At 38.3% G+C, this 15045-nt stretch overlaps 2 protein-coding genes across 3 annotated transcripts; one reads left to right on the top strand and one right to left on the bottom strand.

The window, feature by feature from the left end:
• The first annotated feature begins 77 nt into the window (after positions 1–77).
• Positions 78–5106, top strand: LOC111329496 (ectonucleotide pyrophosphatase/phosphodiesterase family member 5). The gene is made up of 2 exons (XM_022934218.2): positions 78–865; positions 3475–5106. The coding sequence occupies exons 1-2, from the start codon at positions 167–169 to the stop codon at positions 4180–4182; spliced, it is 1407 nt and encodes a 468-aa protein (XP_022789953.2). The 5' UTR covers positions 78–166; the 3' UTR covers positions 4183–5106.
• A 514-nt stretch (positions 5107–5620) lies between these two features.
• On the bottom strand, positions 5621–13015 carry LOC111329491 (prostaglandin E2 receptor EP4 subtype). 2 transcript variants are annotated; one of them, XM_022934211.2, is made up of 4 exons: positions 11464–13015; positions 10650–10860; positions 9584–9597; positions 5621–8613 (listed from the first exon to the last, which is right to left on the bottom strand). In XM_022934211.2, the coding sequence occupies exons 1-3, from the start codon at positions 12265–12267 to the stop codon at positions 9593–9595; spliced, it is 1020 nt and encodes a 339-aa protein (XP_022789946.2). In that variant the 5' UTR covers positions 12268–13015; the 3' UTR covers positions 5621–8613; positions 9584–9592. The 2 variants fall into 2 exon arrangements, with proteins under 2 accessions (XP_022789946.2, XP_022789945.2); XM_022934210.2 differs by lacking the exon at positions 9584–9597 and having other exon boundaries at positions 11464–13007.
• Positions 13016–15045: the final 2030 nt, after the last annotated feature.

Raw genomic sequence — 15045 nt, 5'->3', positions numbered from 1 at the left:
TTTGCCAGGCAACTAACCAGAACCCGCCTGTCGTGTAGTCAGTCAGCGGTAGCTTGGTATAAATTACCAGACTCCTTAGAGAGCCGAAGTCGACAGCTGTCATCTCCGGAAAAACTTACTGGAACTGGGAATGTAACAAATCATTCATTCTCCAGTTTTCGATGTCATGAAATTTGGACCTTTTCACGTTTTTATTTTGTTTTTATTTCTACCCAGTCAGGAAGCATTCGCCTCAGTGAATAAGAAAATCACGCTCACGCAACCGACCGTGATTCTGATTTCTTTCGACGGATTTCGTTGGGACTACTTAGACAAAGTTCAAACTCCTAATTTTGATTCCGTGGTACGAAATGGAGTAAAAGCCAAACATGTTATTAATACTTTTGTCACGAAGACATTTCCAAATCATTATACGATTGTGACAGGATTGTATGAAGAAAGCCATGGAATCATCGGGAATAATATGTACGATCCTGTTTTCCACGAAACTTTTTATATTGGTTCGCCTTCTTACCTAGATATTAAATGGTGGAGGAGTGGTGAACCTATTTGGATAACGAACCAGAAGGCCTTGAAAAAAAGTGCTGTCGTTTTCTGGCCAGGGTCAGAAGTAAAAGGGCAAACGCCTACGCATTTTTTGAAGTACGACAGGGAATTTCCTTTCGAGAAAAGAGTGGATTACCTGCTCGATCAATTAGAAGGAGATGACCCTCCTAGTTTTCTCGCTGCGTACTTTCACGAGCCGGACCATACTGGTCATAAGGTTGGCCCAAATTCGCCAGAGCTCCTAACAGTTATACGCAGAGTGGATAACGTGACTGGATATCTGTTGAAAAGTCTACAAACTCGAGGTTTGTCGGACCAGGTAAGGTTTCATGTGCATTGTACAAATGTGGCGTGAATATTCTTAGTAAAGAGTTACTTTGTTTATACTACGTTGTGCTGTGTTGCGCTTACAAATACTTGTTTTAGAAATTATTGCGAATATATCACAGCACTGAATTTTTCGGTTCAAACGGCCGCTTCAAACTTCAAATCGTAAACTCAAGCGACTGTTTTGATTTTTTTACTCCTTTCTTTTATAAAAAGATCATTTAGTCTCCAGCGAAAATCCAAGGAGTCAAATGATGACACTTTATCATTGGCTTTCTCACTTTCGCTGGCTAAATAATTTAGTTCGAGAATACGTTATTGTCCTTTCAGCCATTTCTTCCCTTCGAGGAATTTTTCTAATTTCTCAAATTTAAGGGGGATAATTAGGACACCCAAATTATTCAATAAAAATTATAGGCCACAGTGCTCATTCAAGAGCAAAAGACCATCTTACCTGTTTACTTGGTCCATTGATTGAAAAACAATACCTTGTTTTGAGAATGTGCACATGCTTAATTCTGCACAATACAGGATGGGCAGTGCAATGTTGAGGAATCATCTTAATGCAGCCCTGGTCGATTTGGCAAGATGTTTGCCCTAACATTAAACATGTTGTGACTTACTTTGTCATATTTCTTTGTTGAGACAATTTATTGGTAATGGGATTTCATGTTGTTCAATTCAAGGGTGTGCATTCAGCTGATTTAAAATTACCAGCCTGTTAACACCTTGAATTGTACTCCACTCAGTTCTGATTCCCAGGATCCAATCACTAAATTCTCCTGTCCTGTTGCCACATTTTCTCTCAAATTAGTTAAGAGATTTAGGTGATGTATCAACATAATACAAGTCCACTGATAATTTGATGTATCCTCCTCACAAATTGTTAGATGACTTATTAACTTTGTAAAGAGAAGTTTCATTAGAGGGATTTAAAATAATTGACCCGTAATACCCTAATGCTTGTGCCCATATTCTCCATACTCATTTGTATACATTTCATTTCGTACTAACAAGGAGAATTCATTTAACAATCAAAGCTTCTTAGGTTGGCAATCATTTCCTTAATTTTTATGATCTTTATGAATGATTCAGTAATTAAAGCAACCCTCTTATGGAGAGAGTAAGGCCCACTGCTTGCATAAAATGGTAAAATTGAAGAACAGCTCCCCAAAATAACTGTTTGCCAACTGTCGGCTGACTGTTCACCGACAGATTACCAACAGCTCATCGACAGTTCATAAACAGTTGGCCGACATAAGGAAAACGAATTCAGAAACGAGTAAATAGGTAAGTTTGAACTTTCAAAATTATCTCAAAATGAATTTTGACGAACGCCACACGATAAAGGTAAATTTCGAGCACGAGTGTCTTAATCGCCCAATAATGCATGGCAAACCTCATTATTGGCCATATTGATCTTCATTTATGGGAACTTGATGTGTATTATCTGACTGACACATTTCATTCCTCTGAAGAGTTTAGTTACTTAGATTTAGTCCATACAAACGAATATCGTTGAATCGCATATCATTAAATCGGGATTCTGCTCTACATTTTACTGTAACTTTTGAATGACCTACCGTATTTATTCATCTATAAGCCAAGCGATTTTTTCACAAAATTTTACCAAAATCTCGAAAATTTGAGCCAGAGAAGGGTTCTCGGCTTATAGCCGATTGTTTTTCCAAACATAATTTTTTCGAAACAGCAAATTCAAAGGAAACATAGATATATTCATCTATAAGCCGAGATGTTGCATGCAGAAGTAAATAACAAAACAAGTTGAAGTTGGTCATTGACTTGATTTATGTGGTTGCTTCCAAAGGTGTGGTTTGTTGTTTTTGGTGCGTAGTAAATACGGCTTACTGTTTGTCCTCAGTGTCGACTTGGAATTTGTCGTCCATCTCCTCCTCATCCGCTAGTTCTGCCATTTCTTCTGAATAGATTGTTTCATCTTCCATGCCGTCTAGAGTAATTAAAGATTCTGCAGGTTTTGAACAAGTTTATGGATCTTGTGAAAGTGTTTTAAGAATTTTGAAACTTACCAATCAGAATTTCCCACTCCCACGATTGGTAAACAAACTCGTCACATGTTACAGTGTTGAAATTTGCGATCACGTAAAAAGAAAACTTACCTTGGTTTCTCTGCCCTGTAAACCAGTAAAGTAATCTCTTGTCCAGCCATAGATATTTCGGAGTGTAACGGCCCATCGTTGTGTGTTTCACTGACATCTTGAGCTCTCCATTAAAGAGATTCTCTCTATTTTTCCTCTAGCGACTCACTGATGACTTACTCTCTGGTTATCTCGGAATTGTTTTCGACGGCAAAGCTGCATTGAAACAGGTTTCTGTTTCGAAACTTTTACGTTCATTTCAGTTTGTTCAAGAATGGAATTCTCTGAATATGGTCTCGGCAACCGTCTGTTGTTTCTTCTTCGGCCGACTGTTGGCCAACAGTTGGCCGAAAGTCAGCCAACTTATATTTTGGGGAGCTGTTCTTCAATTTTACCCATAAAATTCCAGTTGGGGTTAGATCTTGTGTAAATAACTGGCCCTCAGCATTAACACACCAAGATGAATAGATATTTTCTCTTTAAGGTTAACCTGATTATCACCAGTGATCATGGAATGGCAGAACTAAACAGCTCTCGCATCATTGAACTAGATAAGTTTGTACCATCTGACTGGTACACTCTTGTCACGTGGCCTGGAGGATCAAACGGATCAGATGTTTATTTCCATGTTTTACCTGAGGATGGCATGTTAAGCAAGACCTACCAAAAGCTCAAGGTTATCCCACATCTTAATGTTTACCTTAAGGAAGAAATTCCAGAGGAATTCCATTATAAACATAACAGACGTGTCATGCCAATTTTGATTGTCGCTGATGATCAATGGATAATTACCAGATCCATTACACAAATACAGAATTATCATGGAAACCATGGTTACAATAACAAGTATTCAGACATGCATCCTTTTTTCCTTGCTCAAGGACCGGCATTCAAATCAAACTTTATCTCTGAACCCTTTGAGAATGTTCACATTTATCCTCTTATGTGCCATGTACTTGGGATTCAGCCGTCATCAAACAATGGATCATTATTAGCAGTTCAACAGCTCCTGAAAATAACTCCACAAGAATCTAAACAGGATTTCACAGCCCTGATTGTACTTTCTGTAATTTCATTTGTTGTTTTTCTGCTAATGAGTTATGGCATTGTCTCCTTTTGCATCAAAAATCATTGCAGAATGCGACAATATGGACATATTTATGACTTGGGAACATCAGACTTTGATCTCTAAGTAGGAAAATAGTAGATATATTTTGTCATCCAGTTAGTGCATGCACTATTGTTGGTCAGTTTAACAGGCAATATTTCACTGTATGGTCTTCTCAATTGATTTAAAATGTTTCCCTTCTCCTTTAGTCCAGATATATAACAAATGTCTTACTCACTTTGTTTTTCTCTGTCTGTAGTGTTAGTTAGGGAAACTCTTTTTTTTTCTGCTCTTATTTATAACCTGCACTCTTTGCTTGGGCCATTAATTTGAGTGGGAAAAACTTGGTCCATTACTTACAGTTCAGTCCTCAAACTTGGTTTACTTAGTCAGTGTTATGTGTAGTATTGGAAAATTACTTTTTTTACATAGCTTTACCATTACATATTTATATACTGTGTTGGGTTTAGTTTTTACTAATTATATAAAGAGAATTATTTAAAAATTCATTGTTCAATTTGATTGGATTCTTTTTAACGTAACTGTTGCAGGACCTTCTTGATCACAATTTGGAGTCATTTCAGATGATTAGATTAATTTCACCCTTTCACTCCCAAGATCTTCCAAGTAATTCTCCTAACAGTCTCCCATACAATTCTTATCATGTAAGTTTGGAGAATTTGGTATTGGATCAACTTAAAATCCCCTTGTTGATATTTTCTGTATTCTCAACAGTTGTCTACCTGATATTGTATTGATATTGAAAGGAGGAATTCTGTCTTGGTCATTCATAGGAGTGAAAGAGTTACTTAATTAGTATATGAAAGTTTAAAGGGATTAATATATTTTCCTTATTGTGGAAGGTATTTACATGGCATGCTCTAGGTGACAGAATTACGGTGGTAGTATGATGCAAGTTAACCCATCAGAATGCAAACGTTTGTTTAAAGTTTCAAATAAGTAGCTTTTGAAATAAAACGACATCCGTTGTATTTTATGTTTAGGAAATGAAGGATTTTATCGTTATTTTTGAAACTTTTCAGCCTGGACATTTCCACACACCATGCTGCTTGACAGTTATGTACATATATAGCAATCAAAATGTCAAGATCAACACATGATTGATTAGTCTGACTCTTACATCTTGAGACAAACAATTCAAGGTCCATTTATCTATAAACCAACATTTTCTATAACAATTACCCAGTTTTTGCTTGCCTCTTTTTTTTGTACTTGGAATGGGCTCTACAAGTAGGCATTTAATGAACAGAAATTATTACTCTTATTATTGATGTCTTTTATATAACAGAAGTAGACTAACCATTTTTTTATTTAACATTAAGCAAGTTGTTCCAGTCTTGAAAGCAGTTATATTATGAGGCTAAATTGATGGAGTGAATACAATACCACCCCAATTTAAAATCAATTCTCATGAATTGCAGTTATTATAACCAGTTTTTCATTTATATGTAACTAATTCAATCTTGTCACAGAATAACTGTTATCATGAAAACATGGTAATAATATAATTTATTACACGACTCAGGCAGTCAGAGGGCCAATAACTAAAATCAACCAATCAAATGCTCTATTGCCGGTCAATATTCTCTCAGTATTGGACCGGGCACTGTCCCGAATGGTCCCGAATGATACCGCACTTGTGTCCCTTGAACTTCAGTCGTATAATAAATCTCTTATTAACCAAGCTTGCTCGGGACCGTACTGGAAGAATATCAGCCCTCGGTCTTATTTGTACGGACCGAGCTTCGCTCGGTCCGTACAAATGTCAAGACCTCTGGCCGATATTCTCCCAGTACGGCCCTCGCGCTTGGTTAATAAGATGTATAGAGAACACATGTAACTCGTATGCTTTTAAATTCTCATGGCTATGAAGAGAAACCCTTAAAAAATGAGAAAAATTTAATTCAGTAACTACACGCTACTGTCACTAAAGTTGATTTCTTGTGAAGATCAAAAGCCATTTATTTGTCTTGTTTCTGTATTTTATTCTTAACTATTGAATTTACTTTTTCAGATACACTATTTATTTTTATAAGAACGTCTAATTTAGGGGCTGAGGATAAACTCTTTATTTTTTGCAATTTGAGCCTGAAAACGTTTTTAACATTTTCTTTGAGTTGCATTAATTTATGGTTATAGTTATATCATAACAGACTAAGCTCGATTACAAACTGAGTTGTTCTTCAGTGTATCGTGCAATACAATAAAACCGCAATATTCATGTTATCAAATGTCCCTAACTATTTGAGTTGGTTGTCCTGTAGAACCACAGTTTTACATTACTTTTTACCTTTATTTATACTGCTCACAAAAAAAAAAAATCACTAAAGTAAAGATGTTCTTGACTGACTCTGCCTGGGTGTGTTCTTTAGTATATGTGCCAGTTAAGTTTTTAAAACTTTGGTTAATCTCAGCCTGAACGTTCCTGGAAAAAAACCTTGTTATTAAACAAAAAGAGTATGAATTGAAGCTGGAATAAAAAAAGACTTCAACAGGATTTGCACTTGCAATAGCGGCCTGGTATCAAGCCCCTTCTATAACATAACAAAAGTAAAGCGCGCGCTCTGATTGGTCAATTTAGCGTCCCCCATTTGCCCATGGGTGTACGCTGCTGACGTGAGCAAATGCAAAGACTATTTTTCCGCGCGCGCTTGTTTTTTTCTGGTCACGTAAGATTTGTTAAATAAAAGGAACTCTTTAGCCACAATGTGTTAATGTTATGTTATAAACAAATGGTAAACACCACAGCGTACACTATTGAGTTATGGATTCACTTGGGCTATCGCCTCGAGCAACTCTTACGCTTCTTTCGTGCTTAGCAACCTCCCGCGTGCATCCATAACTCAATAGTGTAAGCTGTGGTGTTTACCCTTTGTGAAATATTGGGAGCAGATCTACTCCTCTAATCTTGAAAAATAAATTTTGCACAACTCGCTTCGTGTACCATCTGAAATCTCATTTCATATGCACATTAAAACAAAATTATGAACATGATGGAAAGTTTAAAGGTTTGCTGTCGGCTGTCAGCTCTCCGTGTAGTGTAGACGTCGAAATCAGAACCAAACGTAATTGTTACCCTTATCATCTTCCATGCACCATGCACGGAGAGCCCTCTAATTTTTAACTGGTAGATACGCGAAACAAAGAAACGAGTTATGGTAGGGACTCAGATTTGCATATCCCTCAATAAAACGTCAACAAAAGTATATCATCTTCACGACTCCGAATTACTTTCAACAATCAATTTTCAATTGCTTGATTCCCTTCCTTGTAGCAATAGGTAATTAAAGGAAGCAGTGATGTGGATAAGAGAGAAGAATAAACGGGGCCTGTATTAATCACGTTGTCAACAAAGAACGGTGCATGTTCCCGACACTGTACACTGAAACCTTTACCCTCACCCCCTCCTATGAAAACTTTCAGAAGTTCTGGTTTGGAAAAGCCGCTAAAACCCTGAAGCACTAATTTTTTTTCGTAAACAGAAAGACTTCGTTCATTTCACTAACTTGAATTATTTCTTAAACAACCATTAGTTTTCCACATGTACTGAGCTGCGCACTAATCTCGTACCCAGATCCCACTCTAGAACTGAAACTGATGTAGGATCCTTTTTACAACTTTTTTTAAAGTTGTCATGATTCAGTGATTGCATTCTCAGGAAAATAGCGCCTGTAGTTTTCCTTGCTTTTTTATTGTTGTTCTTTTTTGTTTCTCTTTTTGTTGTCTTGAGAGATATGAAGCACGGTCAGTAACTATTGTACATTTTCAGTGACAGTTATTTCCTTTGATTTTTGGTTTCAAAAACCAGAAATCAATTCGAATTCAGATGCATCATGGGAACTATACACCAGAGTAAGCTTCCTCTTTAGAACTTTCTTTATCGCTGTTTTTATTCCGAAAACATCAAATGTGCATGCCACATGAATTTTTTTTCTCGTGATTTGGGTGAAGATCAGCCCCTGTGAAAAGGTGTTGTAGACTCATCTCAGATTTTATTTTGGATTTTAACCACATGGGATGGAGAATACAAGGATTCCACGATTGACGCCAGAGGAGCCTGGAGAGTTAGAGATGCTTCTTGACTGACAGTTTTGTTTGACCAGATGCTGAGCTGAGCACTTGATCGTCGTCGCTCCTCTGGGTTAAGTCGTAACACAGCGTGCTTCCTGTTAGCCTAAACTGGTCCAGATTTCAGCGCTGAGCAGACACTGGCACGAGCTTGACATGCTACTTGATATGCTGGTTTTATTTGATAAGCCGCTGAGCACTCGATCGTCGTCGCTCCTCTGTGGGTTAAGTCATAACACAGCGTGCTTCCTGTTCAGCATAAACTGGTCCTGATTTCCCCGCTGAGCAGACACTGACACGAGCTTGACATGCTACTTCAGAGACGCTGGTTTTATTTGACCAGCCGCTGAGCACTTGATCGTCGTCGTTCCTCTCGGTAGAGTTCACGAACCTGACTCGCTTCAGACTGGATGCCAACTATTTCATCTGCAAAAATGAACAATTTATAGATAAATTAAGTTAATTTTTTTGTTACAATAAGAGAAGTCCTTGTTGTTTAGCTAAGTACAAGGAATGAACGAAGTAAAAAAAAATGAGCGTCTAGTAAGAAATATCAGAGCTGCGCGAAAACCGGTGACGAGGACAATGGAGGAGGCACCAAATGGAGTCTGTAATTTTATGGTCTTAATCCCTAAACGTCTTTAACTTCAAGAGTGATTGCCATCTAGTTTCTCCACAGGCGGCCCAAGCTCTCTTTAAGAACCACACAAGGAACACAATTTGCATATCGATTTATAAGGATTTGGACGAGATTTTCTACAAGATATCCATGGATAGTTAAAAGTGAAAATTTTAAATAAAAATGGCTTACCTTATTTCATACGTGTGTTGTTTGCTCCTGGTGTCGTTATTGCACCGATTAAATGGGTAAAATAACGACACCAGGAGCAAACAGCACACATATGGAATAAGGTAAGCCATTTTTATTAAATATTTTCACCGTTTAACTATCTCCATGGATATCTTGTAGAAAATCCCATACAAATCCTTATAAATCGATATGCAAATTGTGTTCCTGGTGTGGTTCTTAAAGAGAGCTTGGGCCGTCTGTGATTTCTCCAAGCAGTACTACCCCTGAAACAAACTAAAAGGCCCTGAGAATAAAAAACTTAAGCAGAGACGATAGGGACCTTAAACACGAAGACGCGCTATAAAAGGAGCCTTATGTCCCACTGGACCATTTGTCAATCCACCGTCGTGTGATATAGAACTCTTAGAGTCAAGTTAGCTTGAGCAGCCACTCCAAAGCAGTGAACAGCGGGCGCATTCCTCAAAATTGTTTTATGTCTTCATCACAATACAAGAATTTTTGAGATTTGTATTTCCTTTCTCCAATGGAAACTGTCTTTGTTTGTGGCTGTAAATTTGAGATCGAAGTAGGTGGTTCGCACGTTACCTCATGCCATCATGCTGGTGGAAGTAAACAATAGATATCTCTTAGCTCCTTTTGTTCGTCTACCAGCATTTGAATTTGACCCGCACACGTCAACGGTGAGTGACAAATGAGCCTAGGTCTTCCCAGGGAATACTTCCTCATATAGCGCGCCTTCGTGTTTAAGAAACCACGACGGCGAGGGCAACGAGGACGTGGAAAAACAAGAGATCTAATTGGCAGAACAATAGCTCAGCACGTGCATTTTAAAACTTTGTACATTTCTTAGCCGTCCTATGCAAAACAATAACGTGAAATCGCCAAAATTTGCGTCGTCTGCGAACCGAAACCGCGATGACAAATTTTCCTTGAAAGTACCTAAGGAAATGTATGGCGAACAGTATGGAGAATATGCATATTGATGTTGGGATGTAAAGAGTAAAAAGACGTACGGAAATCGGAAAAAAATTTATCATAAATTTTTTCCGATTTCTGTATGTCTTTTTACTTGGAGACTGAAACTAGTTCTTCTTAGCTGGTTCTCTGTATTTAGGTGTATGTACTTCTTTTTTTGTCCTCGTGGTGTCTTTCTTTTACTCTTTATCATAACTGAGAAACATCCTTTTGATTTAAGTGCATACCTACCATACTGTACTCCTAGGCTAGGCTAGGGAGCCTGGGCTAGGGAGCCTGGGCTAGGGAGCCTGGGTCTCGTGTCATAATGGTCACCACAGTTTCAAAACGAGGGTACTCTCGAAAAAGTGACCTTTTTTATAAATATAATATGTAAAAAAGTTGTTTAAATTTCAGTACAAAACTGGAACTCTGAAACTATAGCCCTCTGTCATGTCCAATAGCCTCCAATAGCGAGTCTGATGCTCAACCTTTCAAACGGTAGTACGTTTTCATTTTTACAAGCAAATGAAATTCATTTTTATACGAATGGTTGACCACCAGGCCTCGTTTTGAAAAGAGGCCAAAGGTAATTTGGAAATGGCCTGTTGGTGTGACACTGCCATATCATTCTCCCGTTGGAGCCAAGTGCTTACAAGTCGTTGTTTTGTTCCCATTCCTCCCTCCCGTTACTTACCTAGAGTGGTACCAGGCCTGGTTACCAGTAGTGTACAGGTGGCATAATACACAAATAACGTCAGTAGGTACCAGAATGCATCGCGGTATTTCCTCCTTGTTAAAGGATATAGCCAAGGATTAACTACTGTGTGAAGGGAAGCCAGACGTACTGCAAGGAAGTCGATCAGTTCCTCAAATGGCCAGCCATTTTGGATAAGCGTCACCCGCAACTGGAAAATATAAAATCAATACTGATGCAGATAATTGTTTAACTGGAAGTAAATATTTCAATGAAACAAGAAATAATCCTATAATAAATATCTTAAAAAATTACAACAACTAAAACAAAAAACAAAAGAAAGACAAAGAAAGGTGTGATCTGCGCACAGTCGAGGGTAAGCCGTGTCGGTAATGCTGTCGTGTCACGGTCGGGCCATAGTCGTACTTGTCGTACTTCAGTCGTCCTACAGTCATAATGTAATCGTGACAAGGTCGTGTTGTATTCGCATTTCATTTCGTATCAGAGTCATTTCAATGCAAAGTCATATTTCGCTGTCATAAAATAAGTTTTTGTGGTCTGCAGTTAAATCAAACTATTGTCGCGTGTGGTCGTCGTGTTGACGCGTCATTGGATGGTCCATCGCTTGTCGACTCGTTTTCTAGTCGTGTCATAATTGTGCTGTTCCGTCGCAATATGTGTCGTCGTCAAGCCGAAGGGTGATCAAGTTGTAGCGTTGAAATCAGTGGTACAAAATTCGAACTAAGTCGTCAAGAAGTTGCATACACGGAGAGGAATCTCTTACCCGGACTTCCAAGAAGGTGGCTTTACTTACCAGAAACAAACTCCAGCAACTAATAAATGTAAAGGTAACAGCACCACTTAGTTTAGCGAACTGAATTTCCATTTTTCCAGGGTTGCAGTGATGTTCTAAAGGCCTAGAGTTCGCCGCCTCTTCATCAGAACGAGGCTTACTTATGCTATCCTGTCTACGAAGCGAGAGTCTTAAAGCCATTAGAACTGTAATTAAATTACATGAAATGACCAACAACATAGCAAAGGCTAACGATGAAATGAAAATATAAACCAGCGCTCGGCCATCAAATGAATCCGAGTCCCATTCGAATAAACAGAACGTCCCAGGAAAATGAAGAACATTTCTGCTGACTCCAAAGGCTGGGAGTAAACTCAAAGTAAGAACTGAGCAACCGATGCCGATAGATGCCACTTTAACTTTCTCCTTGTCGTAAATCATATGCCTGTCGTAATAAAATGGTTCACTTAATGCTAGGAGGCGATCGATGCTCATTAGAACAACAAGAATAATAGAAGACATGAAGAGAAACGTGATAGCTGTTGCTTGAAAATCGCAACCCATGTAGTTTCCAATGTAAACCCCGAAAAAATATTTTATCAACGATTGCGGATACGCTAAAGGAAACACTAACAGGTCTGTCCAGGCTAAGAATAATATTAGTACATTAGGAATGTTTCTTTTGTGCCGAAGAATTCTGTATGTGACAATCAAAACAAGCAGATTACCAAAAAAGCCAATCAGTCCTGTAAACAGAAGTGTTACCCCGCCGATAAAAAATTGTTCATCGCTGAAATCTTCCAATCCAAATCCGTGACTATTCATGGCAAGTTTGCGAGGAACTTTCCATAAAACGTTCAGTCCTATGAGCGAACTAATTCCCTGCTTAGAGCGTTGAAAACGATGTTAGGCTCCCACACCTTGTCGACGGATATTTGTAACTTCTTCTCCGGTGGCCCTGACAACCGCGTGTGAATGGAATCCGAAACTATTAAATTAAAAATTGTTCTTCCAAAGATGTTGAATGGAAATTAATTGATGATGGCATAGTGAGGCATCGTAAAAAAAACCCAATGCAGTTCCAGAGAAGTCGGCTAGAAAAATCTCTTGTAAAATACTGTTTTGGGATAGTTTTCTTCACTATGGGCGTAAATTTGTTTCAGCTTTCACAGAGCTCGGACAGAAAAATTATCACCAACCAAGCAGTAATTCCTCTGCATTGTAAAGTCGTCTTGTTCAAAGGGTGTTGTTTTTGCATTTCATTTTCGTTATCCCTGATGTTAAAAGCAGAGATGACTCTATTTCGCGCGGCGTGTAAATATAAACGCCAGGTCATTATCAGGCTTCTTGTTAGCCAATCAGCTGTCGGCTTTTGAAACAACAGACGCGAGGGGGATATTGTGAGTCACCTGCAGCAACAGGTGGCTGTCCTGCTAGTGTTTTGTCGATAGCTTATGTTAGGCCGTGTGTTATAAAGTATCCGAAGTATCAATCTTCTAGTTTGGATGTTACATATCGAGCATTAGGCGACACACTCAAGCATAGTGTTTTACAAGCATGATAATCTCCTTTGAAGACTACAAGGACTTGAATGGATTATGTAAAGATAGAGAACAAACAATTAATTCCTCAAAACTTAGAAAAGTTTAGACAATTTCAAAAATTATGACAATTTGTCATTATTTTGTTGTGCCCTTCGGAAACCATACGATGGCCCACAGGGGCAGTAAAAAAATATTTATCACAGTACAAAAATATATATTGCAGTACAAAAATATTAATTTCAGTACAAAAATATTTATCCCGGTACAGAAATATTTATCCCAAGACAGAAATATTTATCTCAGTACAGAAATATTTATCCCAGTACAAAAATAGTTATCCCAGTACAAAAATATTTTTTCAGTACAAAAGTATTTTTCCAGTCTCTTTACTTGTCATTATCTCGACAGTAATTGTGACTTCTTTTTCTGGCTCTAGTTTGCTTTTCTTTTTCTTGTTTGTTGATTTTGCTCGAAAAAACGAAGTTCTCACGGACCCCTTTTTAGCTTTGTACGACTTAAAGCTTGGCAAAGAAAATTTCCTCGTCTTCGGCGAATCCGGCGGTTTAGCCGGATGTTGCTTGTAGACGTTGCAGGTGATGCTACAAGGAAAACCTCTGTGCCACATTTCGGGCAATACCTGTAAGCTGGATCCGCGATTTTGAAACTACAGCAATGGCAAATACAAACCGCCAAAGGTGCCGCCATATTTACATGTGCTCCAAGGAAGCTCGCAATGACCTCTGGGAGATTAGTTCCCATTCCCCACTTGTACTGGAAAAATATTTTAGTACTGGGATAAATAGTTTTGTACTGGGATCAATATTTTTGTACTGCTCCTGTGGGCCACCGTGGAAACAAGGCTCAAGAAATTATTCTTCTTAACTTTCCTGGTGGTTAAAATTTGTTATCATACAAACTTTTTTGGCATTATACGTTATTTCCACCTGAAATTTCCCCTCAAAAAGCTTCCACTGGAAATATATATGGAAAAAATACGATATTTTTTTAATTTGGCAAGTCCCTTTTGTCTAAATATATACAGGCCAGTTCTCCAATTAATAAGGAACTCGTCACAGACAAATGTTACTACTGTAGTGTAGATTACTCCACAAGAGAACTTCCAAGAAAAGTTTTATCCTGGTCAACAAGCTTTCCTCAAGAAGTGTCGCGGACAAATTGTCTCTTTTGCTGTAGCTAATTTAAGGAAGTTTTACTCCAACAGGTACTTTCCGTATCGTTACCAAGTTTTCCTTTCTCAGTTAGAGCAATCTCCAATTGAACGCCCGGATAATTCGCGATTGCTTTGATTTTACTTTGTTTCGCTTTGTGATTGGTCCAGAAAACTCGTGCCACTCTCTCAACAATCATAATGTAAAACTAAAAACGAAATTGACTTTGTCGTTGGCGTTTTCCCGCTCTTCAAGCGGTTTGCTTGTTTTCACTTTCAGTCCCTATTGGCTAGTGATGACGTTAATCTTTGTTATGATTGTTCGATGTGATAACTTTGGTTTTGGTCCTCCGGCACTCAATTGAAAACTGCTCTGGACAGCGCAAAGTTTTTCTGAACTGGCGTGGAGCGCATTAATGTCTAAATTTGCTAACGTTTGTGGAACTAACCCTCTGTTTATTATCTGTTAAAAGCTGCTCTCTAAAACTGAACCTCTCTTTGGAGTTTGGCGGTTGCTTAAAAACTGGGTCGCACTTGGGCAAAGTTTTTAACTTTGCCGGCAAAAAAAAAACACAGAAAATTTGAAACCGCAACCGGAAAGCAAACTTTTGGTTTCAACTATCAGGGTCGCGCCAGGCGAAAAAATATGTCAGTGATGACACTTTGATAAAGCAGACACACGTTTATCCACGTGTTATGGGGAGAGAGCAGTGAGCTGAAAAAGGAAACCAAACGTTAAAAAGATGCGTCCCGTTAAAGCATTGTTGATAACGTTCACAGTGATGCTTATTCTTCTTATTCAGCTAAATCACAAGCACTTTTTTGTCTTATGATGTATGAAAGATGGGTTAACGCCTGTTTAACTGTTTTGACTGAAGCTATGATGGGCAT

The sequence above is a fragment of the Stylophora pistillata genome, chromosome 14 (genome assembly GCF_964205215.1).
Source record: "Stylophora pistillata chromosome 14, jaStyPist1.2, whole genome shotgun sequence".
NCBI lineage: Eukaryota > Metazoa > Cnidaria > Anthozoa > Scleractinia > Pocilloporidae > Stylophora > Stylophora pistillata.
This window is presented reverse-complemented; position numbering and strand designations above follow the sequence as displayed.

What these genes read in the sequence shown, in the direction of transcription:
- LOC111329496 (XM_022934218.2), top strand. Translation starts at nt 167, where the DNA reads ATGAAATTTGGACCTTTTCACGTTTTTATTTTGTTTTTATTTCTACCC. An exon ending in CTCGAGGTTTGTCGGACCAG is followed by an intron (nt 866 to 3,474) that starts GTAAGGTTTCAT and finishes TTTCTCTTTAAG; the next exon opens with GTTAACCTGATTATCACCAG.
- LOC111329491 (XM_022934210.2), bottom strand. Translation starts at nt 12,267, where the DNA reads ATGAATAGTCACGGATTTGGATTGGAAGATTTCAGCGATGAACAATTT. An exon ending in GTTGCTGGAGTTTGTTTCTG is followed by an intron (nt 10,861 to 11,463) that starts GTAAGTAAAGCC and finishes TATATTTTCCAG; the next exon opens with TTGCGGGTGACGCTTATCCA. An exon ending in CAGGCCTGGTACCACTCTAG is followed by an intron (nt 8,614 to 10,649) that starts GTAAGTAACGGG and finishes TCATTTTTGCAG; the next exon opens with ATGAAATAGTTGGCATCCAG.